This window comes from Tripterygium wilfordii, chromosome 20, assembly GCF_013401445.1.
Source record: "Tripterygium wilfordii isolate XIE 37 chromosome 20, ASM1340144v1, whole genome shotgun sequence".
NCBI classification, from domain to species: Eukaryota; Viridiplantae; Streptophyta; class Magnoliopsida; order Celastrales; family Celastraceae; genus Tripterygium; species Tripterygium wilfordii.
In genome coordinates this window covers 4,346,912-4,357,559 of record NC_052251.1, presented here as the reverse complement: position 1 = coordinate 4,357,559, position 10,648 = coordinate 4,346,912, and the positions used below count along the sequence as shown (strand labels likewise).

At 36.5% G+C, this 10,648-nt stretch overlaps 1 protein-coding gene and 1 long non-coding RNA gene across 2 annotated transcripts; one reads left to right on the top strand and one right to left on the bottom strand.

The window, feature by feature from the left end:
• The first annotated feature begins 978 nt into the window (after positions 1–978).
• On the top strand, positions 979–2,849 carry LOC119986483. Its single transcript, XR_005465275.1, has 2 exons — positions 979–1,157; positions 2,642–2,849. It is a non-coding gene; the product is annotated as an uncharacterized LOC119986483 (long non-coding RNA).
• A 136-nt stretch (positions 2,850–2,985) lies between these two features.
• LOC119986482 (probable polygalacturonase) lies at positions 2,986–5,744 on the bottom strand. Its single transcript, XM_038831048.1, has 6 exons — positions 5,586–5,744; positions 5,000–5,332; positions 4,315–4,435; positions 4,062–4,236; positions 3,888–3,958; positions 2,986–3,800 (listed from the first exon to the last, which is right to left on the bottom strand). Exons 1-6 carry the CDS (start codon positions 5,616–5,618, stop codon positions 3,091–3,093), a joined length of 1,443 nt encoding a protein of 480 aa, XP_038686976.1. The 5' UTR covers positions 5,619–5,744; the 3' UTR covers positions 2,986–3,090.
• Between the last annotated feature and the right edge of the window lie 4,904 nt (positions 5,745–10,648).

Sequence of the window (10,648 nt, the reverse complement as noted above, 5' to 3'; positions counted from 1 at the left end):
GTGGAACCTTGTACTTCATTGTATACCCTTTTGTGGGTATTCCCTTTGTGAGTTGTGAAAGTTTCGTGATTTGTCTTTAAAATCACGTGTGTAAAAAGTCAGGAGGTGACTTGTTTAAATACCTTCGAGTTTGGTGGTTTACTCCGAAAAGACCATTGTATTTCCCTAGTGGATTAAAAGCCTAAGCAGGGTGCCTAGGGAGTAGATGTAGGAGAGTGCTCCGAACTACTATAACAATCGATTGCATGCTTTACTTTCTGCTCTTTTCATTCAATTACTTGTCTTGCATGTTTGATTGAATACTTGTTATAATTCTGATATTTTTCAAAGTCATTGATTTCAAACTAAATCTAATCATTTTTTAATATAACATATTTGAACATAACGATTGTCAAGCTATCTTCCATAGTTGATTTGTAATACGATACTTGTTTATCATTTTGGTTTCAAATACTATTAAGGTTTGGCTACTAGTTCAATTATTGACAACCTTGGCATATAATACTTTTGTTAACTTAGTATTCAAACGGTTCAAAACCTGTTTTGTAGTGTATGCTTATTTGATCTTTGTGCTTTTGTGTGACGATTTTGTATTAGAGGATTCCTAATAGGAATTTGAGGACACAATTCACCTCCCTCTTGTGTAGCCTAGATCCAACATGTAATACCCTGTACTTTTTGAATCAATGTAAGATCAACACATGTTGAGTACGTATCCATTTGAGTCGGGTATATAAGTTTGAATAGTCAAATTTGAGGTTAAAAATCATTAGGAATTAATACCGAGTCGGGGCTGTACGAGTGGTCTTAAATTGAGTTATATTCATAACAGGTATAGTTGTTCAGACAGCATGTGAAGCTATCCGGAAAACCATAGAGAAAATAGATTCAGAGAGCATAGGTCTACTATACCAAGTATAGGTGTCCAGACGGCATATTAGGTTGTCTAGACAGTTAAAGGTAAAGTGGAGACAGAGAGCTACAGGTGGGAAGTCGTCCGGACGGCCATCCAACTATCTGGACACTTCTGCACTCATGAAATAGTTTAAAACACCCAAAATTCTTATACCTCTCTCTTTTGTCTCGGCCCAAACACTCCCAAAACCCATTTTTCTCTCAAAATCCCTCATCTCCATCAACCAGGATCATCTATCAAGGTAAGATCCTCCTAACTTGAGCTATTCCTAAGTAGATTAGAGATTCCTTCTCTCTAGACTTCATGATTCTCAACCCCTCTTTTATATAAATTTCAAGGTTAAAACTCAAACTCGAATCCATGCATTCTTGCGTTATTGGAGGCGTAAAGGAAGCTTAGATTCATTCCTTTTACTTGTTTCTACAATCTTGATAAGTCTCTAAAACCTAAAAGCTTGTATTTGAAGATTTAGGTGATTTGGATTTCTAGGGTTCATGGGCATTTCAAGATTTCTAGTTTGAATAATTTATTTTAGGTTGTTATCGATAAGTTGTATTGTTTATGGATAATTGGCTCAATGGATAGTACTTGAAAAGCAATTGGTGTGTACGTGGGACGATTTTGTGAATTTTGAGTGAAAGTTAAGGAGGAGAAGTAGGGGATTTTTTATTTTTGGGCTCTTAAGCTTCAATATTGTTGTTGTCGCTTATTCTTGAGGTGGTAAATCCTTGTGGATACCACTTTTTACATGGCCATGGATATTGTTTGAATAAATTGTCATTAATCATTGTTGAACGTTGTTGTCTAAATGACAATGGTGTGTGTTGTTGGACTCTTTTGAAATTAAGTCCTGGGATGTTTTCTTTTGGAATTGAATGTCTCTTGCTTGGGTGTATTCTTAAATTCTTCTATGGGAGGAAAAGGGATTCATGCAATCATGGATTGAAGGGGTAGGGGTTGCTAAATCTTGTACGGAATGAAGTCATGGATTTAAGCTTATTAATATGTATATGTCTATATAAATATATATATATATATACTACTTGATATCTTTAAACTTTCATGTTGGGACAAACAAGAGGTTGATATGGGAATGTTTTAAACTTTGGAAAAATGTAGCTTGCATCTTGAATTTGATGATGTTTTGCATTGGAATGTGTTTGGATAAATACTTAACATAACCTATAAATTGTGCCTAACTAAGCTGAGCTCTAAAGAATAGGCCGAGGGTTCCAGATTCTTTAGTCAGAAGTAGGTGATTGAAAGTGTGTATTCCAATACCTAAGTTAAGGCTCCGGATGTCCTGCTAGGTGTACTTATAACCTAGTCAAGCAATCAATGGTGATCGGTGTTCGGTGAAAGACCGGTGGAGGATCACGGTAGGACTAAAGAACGGCAATCAAGTAGAGTTGAGAACACTCGGTAATTGGTTAAATGTATTTATTTTGTTGGAAGTAAATTACTTTGGTTTGAGCTTACTTGGATAATATAGATATGTATGTGTGTGTGTATATATATATACTTATACTTATAGGTATGGTTATACCACGTTTAGACATGGACGTCATTTATGGCTTGGCACTTTCGGTTTATCATTATAATTCTCAAGTTTTACTTTAATTTTCTTGTTCCGACATAGATCATCTCTTTCTTTAATCTATTGGGTATCTGGCTCACTCCTTTCTCTCTTTCTTTCTTTGTTTACCCTTGTTCTTCGGTGAACAGGAGGACGAGCAGCCGCTGGACGTGTGACGCGGGCGTAGTCCATATTATCCATTTTTATGTTATATTTCCTGTTTGGATTATGTGGTGTACTAGGAGGTTGACTCTTAGCCCTTTTAAACTTTAATTGGATTTGGTACGGTAGACTTGGCATGTCCCTAGACTTTGTGGAGGTTATTTGAATTTGAAAAATCGCAGTCATTATCTCTCTCTTGAGTAGATGTCGCCATTAGATTAATGAATTTGTAAAGATTTAACTTTTAACAGAATTGGCATTGTAGTTGTTCATCAATCCTGTTTTGCAGGACATGTTGCAACACAAATCTAATATAACAAAGACCTGTTGATTCTTCAGTGAACAAGTTTTTACTGTGGATATATGTAAGAAATCATAATGTTATTGATATTATGAATTGGAAACAAGTTCCTAAATACATAAACTTGCTTGTATGTTACAAAGACTTCATACTGTGGGAGCACATCTGAACGTCTGCATTTTCGATCGGCAGGCTATCTTCTGGGAAATGACACGCGAAATTGTTCTCTGGACTCTGATTTGGCAACAAATTGCATGGTTGAGGAGTAACATTACTAGAAATCCCTTCAATATCAGTGCAATTCCATTGAAGTTTCTTGGGCTTCTCTGTTAGCTGAATTGTCACATTAGAGATGCAAATTCCAGTGAAAGGATCACCAGAAATTCCCTCCAATTTAGCAGCCATTGTGACATTCTCGGCAACCATGTCGCGGTAGTTGATATTCTGAATCACTGGAATTGCGTTAGGATCGTAGTTATTATCCGGATGGGATCCATAATTTCCTGTCATCCAAAATGCCCATTTCATGGTATGCATTGTCATCCTTCTCACATATATGTCCTTTACATACCCTCCTCTTCCTACGGCAGTTTTGATTCTGACTCCTGATTCTGAATCTATGGCTGTGATGTCTTCTGCTCTAACATCTTCGATCCCACCGGACATTTCACTTCCTAGGGCGATCACTGCGCTGGTTGGAGAAATGCACGTGAGTCGTCTGATTACAAGCTGCTTGGTTGGCATGCCAAAAGAAATACCATACTCATCCCAGCCACTTTTAACAGCTACACAATCATCTCCGGAGACAATGTAACAGTCCTCGATCCGGGTATTTGTGCATGAGTCTGAAAGGAATTTGCTAACTCGTAATCAAATTGTTACGACAATGAAAAGATGTTGATATAAAGAAGGGCATTGTATTACAAATTCACCTGGGTTGATACCATCAGTGTTTGGAGACCTTACTGGTGCGAAGATTGTGATGCCTTGAATAACAATATTGCTTCATCCAAAACGTATTTAGTTAGAGCAACATACGAAAGATCTCACAATGCAGAACAACAAGAAGCAATCGATAAGCAACTGTTAGGGAAGATGATAAGAACCTGCTGTAAATAGGATGAATGTTCCATGAAGGAGAGTTCAACAAAGTAAGATTGGCTATCTGAACATTGCTGGAATACATGATTTCAATCAGGTATGGCCGCGTGTAATTCAACTCTCCATTTTTGAACTTTTTCCACCAGGGGTCACCCTGACCATCAATGGTGCCATTGGCTCCTGTAGTCCAATATCGATAAAATTAAGACTCTCCATAGATTTTTAACACCTCAATCTGCATTCAAATTTCATCAATACCTGTAATCACAACATCAGTGAGGTTGGTCCCAAATATTAGACTGATGTACCTTCCACCTTCTGTATCCCTTCCTCGACCATACGATGGCAAAGGCTCAACAACAGGCCACTCACTCTCATCCTAAAACAAATGAACCGATCTGTCATATAACATGAATCCGTGCAAGTTACGTTGATAAACTTAGTTTCATTGCTTTGTCTAAATTTTTTACTCTAGTTCGGTTACAAATGGAGCCTTGATGATTGCATATACACATACAGGTACAAATGTTTTGCTTTTCGGCTAAAGTTTGCCTGGTTTCTGGACGGTCCAGACCCGCTGGAATACTAATGACAGACAAGTTGGTCATTTATTCAACTTCCACACCAAAAATATAATCTAAACTTTACCTGCCAACTTTTTGAAGCACCAAAAATTGATTCAGTTACAACTAATCCTAATTGTTCTAAAGTGTAAATAATAAAAATAACTGATGAGATATGACAATAAATTACACAATTGAAAACCCAGACCAATGAATGCAATCAGAGACAAAGAACCCTAATAATTACCTTGGCAGCCACATTTTGTATTCACAAAACTAGTAAATTAAGAAAAGAGAACACAAACAAAATATCTGAAAGAAACAAAAAGGCCAGATTGAAGATGTCGAAAGTCTTGAATTGTGTCAAAACTCAAACAAACCTGAGAAGCAAGAAGAACAGCATCTTTGTGCAGATAAAGAGTAAAATGGCTGGTCAAATTGAAGCTCCCAGTCAACCATCTTCCGGCAGGAATGTAGAGGAGGGATCCACCTTCTGAGGAGTACTGACTCAGGTTAGCAATTGCAGCCATAAAAGCCTTTGTATTTGAGGTTTCTCCATCCCCAATTCCTCCGAAATCCGTCAATGATGCACCATGAGCTCTGCAACTTAATGCAGCGTACTCAAAGCAGTCCAAATCTGGGGCTTTTCGGCTTTCTACCCCACTTGTATATATTAGTACTATTACATTAATTGCTAGAATCGCCTTAATTACCTGTTAAATAACAAATAGAGAGATTATGCATTTTTGAGACCGAAAAGATGAACAGAGAGGAACGCATCATCAGAGGAAGAGATTGATATGTTTAAGGAGAGAAAAACAAAGAAATCAAGGAGAAAACACGAAACCCAGATAGCCAAATTAATGATTTTTTGATCTCAGAAAGGGATTTGATGTGGGTTCGTGCTCTGTTGTATGTAGTTCTGAGGAGGAAGAGAAACAAATGATGGAGTGGAAGAATCTTTACCTGAATTATTCTGGGTTTTGTCGAGAACTCCATCTGTGCAATGTGCGTTTGATTGGTTTCTTGCAGCGGCAGATGGGATTTATATATACATACATATTTTGATGGAGATCATGTCACATGATCTTTATTTCTTAATTACTAATTAGTACGGTTTTTTTTTTTTTTCCCTGTTCAATATATCGTGAACCAATGTAAGGGTTTACCCGTTTGGAGGGTTGGGGGTGCTGGTTGGGAGGGGGTGGGAGGTGTTGGGTTGGGAGGGGTTGAGATTTTTATATATAACCTTATAGAGAAGTTTTGTCCCAACAGTCCTGAACGCCTAAAACGATCAAGGGTTGTGAAGTGTTCAGAACAAATGTCTCCCAACCTAATGCCCCTGACCACCTCAAACGGGTAAGCCCTAAAGGAAACAAGAGTCACAATTTCCATTTTAACCCCAACTCGGATTATTCAATTTCTTTCAGATTTTTTTTAAAAAATGACTATTTTTTAGAAAAAAAAACTAAACCTAACTTTTTTTTATATACAAATGAAACTAAACCTAATATATCCATAAAATCTCTTATTCGTCTCACCGTGAGGACTCATGTGACAACCGTATGAGGTTTGCGATAAATTTTTGGTTGAGTTGAGTTGAGTATTCTAATTTATCTGTTATAGTTTATGTGTAAAGATGGTTCAGATCTTACATCGAGAACTAATTTACCATATAGATAAGAAAATAGTTCTCTAAAAGTGACATAAATCCTAGATGGGTAAGTAAAAAAAATACTTATCCATAAATATAAAAGGAAAAAATAGGAGAAATACACTATTAGTCTAAATTTTTAATTGGGTCAATTTAGTCCTCCAACTCCAAACTTTAGTGTGGAAAAAAAGAAAGGAAAGAAAAAACCCAACTTTGTTGACATGACTAATAAAATTCAATCAAAACTCATTTGTACATAAAACAATAATGTGACTTTTTAAAAATAGAAGAAATTGTCTTTACAAATATGAGTTATTAATTAATTATAAATAACACTGATGTGTAAAGGAAAATAATTTCCTTCGACACCCTAACAACTAGTTTGGTTAAGATTGGTGTGTATCCCTCTAGTGATCAGGATTTGAACCTCTCTTTCTCCGTTTCAAGAAAAAAAAGAATCATTTCCTTTGAAAAATTCAAGTCATTATTTTTTTATACGAAATTTGCACTGTATTTATTTCATCAACGAAGATTAAGGACTAAACTGAAAATTAGAAGGATTGATCACAAGAACATAAACCCAGTTGCTTCTCAATTGAAAAAGTCTATCTAGTGTTATATATGGAATATATGACAAAGGTGGAGTATTTTTATTGATCGGTTATGTCATATAGGCCCGAATTAGACATCCAATTGCTTCAATTTGAATTATCAAGAGGATGTCTTCTATCTATTCTGTCAAAAAGATGGACAATCAAACCTATTTCTCGATTCAATAGAAGCTCTACGAAGTGAATAGAATACAGTCCAAAATAACGAGATATAACAGGCGGGTGGGGTGGGTCAACGGCATCATCAACTACGTTTGGTGCCTCAGCAATAACAGTATTATTTGGGAGGTTATGTTAGAAGGTTGGACAAGTAACCTAAATTTGACTGCTCTCCTCAGTAAGAACAATTTCAATCTTACACAGCTACAGCACATGGAGCTAAAGCTAATTAATTTTTGTGGTCCAGTATTTGCTATAAATCAATGTACCATTAATATAAATAGAATGTATACCGCTTACGTCGCCAAGTACAATGTTTCGTTGAAGTTGAAGAAGCTTAATTACGTGCATTAATTTATGGTTGATTTCCGAAAATTAGGTTTGTTTCTTGTCCATCCCTCAAAGCAAAGACCAATTGGGGGAGGGGGAGGGGAAGGAAAGAATAATCAGTCACTTTCTATTAAAGGACTTTCTGCATCATATGTTGTCGATCAGACATAGTAATATCCACACCAATAAGCAAAACCTTCTCCTTCTCGTGCTGTACCCGCCAAGTCAAAAGCTTCCTTTACTGGAACACGCCAATGGTAGTCACAAGCCCTTGCTTTTGCCTGAATTAACGGTCCATAAAACATGGGTATTAATCAGTTGAAGTTGAAGTTGAAGTTGAATTGAGACCATTTCATACAGTAATTTTATATCTAATGGTTTGAACACTGAATATTTGATCGATCGGTTGGAGTTTGGCCACCAATAGGAAATTAAGCAAAGGTAGTACAAAAAAACCTTCATGGTTGATAATGACTCGGACCACGATTGGTGATGGTGGGATCTATAGTTGTATATTCTTCACGCTTCCTTTTGTCGGTACTATGGGTTTATGGCACCTCGTGACCATTTGTCATCTTCACGGGTTTAGTTAATTTAGTACTAGTAGTGGTGGTAGTAGGGAGACCCAATCCATCATTGTTTATTTTTATTGATGTTACCTGATATGGATTTAATTGCAAGCGCATAAATCGTACAAGTAATAATACAAGTAATAAAGAGATGAGTAAATTATCGTTTCCACTAGGGATGTGTTGGCAATCAAGATCAATGTCACACTAGTAACAACTATGCAAATTGGGGAAACGGATTCGAGATTGATTTTGTTTTTAAACTAAACTAAAGCAAAAGAGCAAAGACAAATCAAACACAAGTATGAAACCAAGGACGGAAAGCACTAGGGTACTTAACGCCACCTCACCTATCCAATTCAATTCCCTTGGTCCCTTAATCCCTAATTCCTCTCTCTATAATGACAATCAATTTCCCAACCTATTCAATGTTCTATTCCTAGATACATCAAATGTATTTTCAACATAAATCTCTGTTATTCCTAACAATCGGATTAATATATCAAAAACCCATTAAGAACTATGGAAATCATTTAGCGATTGCATAAGTCACAAACCTATATTCCTATGGTTCATGCACCCTATGTCATCTATGGCTTGAGGCAAACCCTAGATATCTCATTCCGGTCTCAATCTAGGCAACAAATCAATTGAATGATGACCAAACATTCAAAAGCATTAATCACACCCATAGACAATCAAGAGAGAGAGAGAAATCAAGAAATAAGGAAACCAAGTTTATTGAATCTTCAAGGTTTGGTTATATTAAGTCCCTAGTAAGAAATCTAACCACTCATGGAAGCAAAATACATCATTAAACAAAGGAAATCAACCATAGAAACTAGGATAGAAAAGGAGAGAGAAAACCCCCTTCTAGACCCTCTTCTTCTCCAAGCTCCAATGGTGGCTCCAAGCTCTCCAATGGTGGTCGAATGAAACCCCCTCCAAGAACTCCCCCAAAACCATATTTTTTTCCCCTTTTATACTTCTCCAAACTCTTATGTCGTTTCCAAAACAAGTTGGGGTCGTTTTGGCTTAAAAACACGTGAATTCGGAACTTTTTCGCAAAACTGCCCGTGCTGTGAATAGTACCTCCGATCGATCGGGAATATTTTCAATCGATCGGAAATACAATCTGCCTCCATAATTTTTTGGGTATTTTGGCAGGTTCGATCGATCGGGAATGGCTCCGATTGATCGGAAATCAGTTCTGGACTCCAAATCTTCATTTTGCACTCTTTTCCTCCATTTCTTGCCTTGACACCTACAATATGCAAATATACTTTTCTTAGGCAATATCAACTCTTAATCAACTCAAAATGAGATGAACTCATGTGTAAAGGATGTGCAAATGTATGTATATATTTGGCACATCATTACCTAATTTAGTAGCTAAAGTTATGGGTGGCAAAAATTCGGCTCCAACCTCCAGATCGGACAACAGCACGTGTTTATGAAATATTTACATGTCCGGACCCTAACCTGGATTGAATTTCGAACGTACTTGATTGACCAAACCCATATTGATTTAAATTCAAACAACTAAATCGGACAATAACTTAATCCGGGTTAGGATCTGAACACATAAATCAGATAAGATCTCTGTGTTTGGACCCTAACTCTGTTTTAAACCAAATAAAAATTCTGTGTTTGAACCCATATTTCAGACATATAACTTCTGTCCAAACTTAGTTTAATTCGGGTCAGACAAATTTGGTCATCCGGACATGACAGAGTTTTGTCACTCCTAAATAAAGCATGTATATTATATCATCATATATATAAGATGCTCGAATTGATAAGAAGAACCACTCACGTGGCAACTTTTAGGTAAGCAACAAAATTGAAGAGGTTTAATTAAATTCCTATTTTTGTTTTGTCGTTGCGAGTGTTTGTTCGATCGTTTGGATTCGAGTATTATGTCGATTTCCGATACTCTTGCCTAACACAAATTACCTGTACCACCAAGGCCAGTCAGTCTATCTTAAGCCTTGGTAGAGAGGATTGTGAAAGGTTTATGCCCTTACAAAATAAATTCGGTGATTGGTTACAAGTGTCGAGCGTGCCAAAAGTGTGTGGTAATTCAACCGTAATGAAAATGATAATGTATGTGAAATCTAACTTCAGTCAGAACATTGTATGAGTCTTGAAGAGACCTTAATTACAATTTGTACTCAAAAGTTTTCACCGGTGTTTATAGTTTCAACTAATAGTAACTCTTATCAAAAGAAAAGAAAACAAGAAAAATTGCATGTAATTTACTTAATGTGATGACGTGGAAATGTTGCTTGATTTGCTGACATATCAGGATGGTTAAACCAGGCTTCTTCGTTTCCTTTTGTATGCTGAATATGGCTTCCTTGAAAGAGGAGCAAACATAAGTTAAGAGGTCCCCCGAGATATGTTCTTTGAAAGAATGATAAATTGATCTCACTATTCCTCTCATTCTCTGGTTTCATGTGTCTGGTTCGCGTCTCCTAGGGCGTTTGATGCGAAATAGATACTGAAGATTGGGGATGATGATTTACAAAGCTCACCGTTTTGGTCTTTGACAATTGGGCCTTCTTATTTCAAAATGGGTTCATTCCTTTGAAGTGTTTTAATTATTTTGAATTGGGCCCATCATTATGGGCTGCTCATCTCAATCTTAGTTTAATACTTTTTATTCATGCATTTCAAATATACATGTAATTCAAATGTCTGTAT

What these genes read in the sequence shown, in the direction of transcription:
- LOC119986482 (XM_038831048.1), bottom strand. Translation starts at nt 5,618, where the DNA reads ATGGAGTTCTCGACAAAACCCAGAATAATTCAG. An exon ending in CAAAACCCAGAATAATTCAG is followed by an intron (nt 5,333 to 5,585) that starts GTAAAGATTCTT and finishes GTTATTTAACAG; the next exon opens with GTAATTAAGGCGATTCTAGC. An exon ending in ATTCATCCTATTTACAGCAG is followed by an intron (nt 3,959 to 4,061) that starts GTTCTTATCATC and finishes TTTTGGATGAAG; the next exon opens with CAATATTGTTATTCAAGGCA.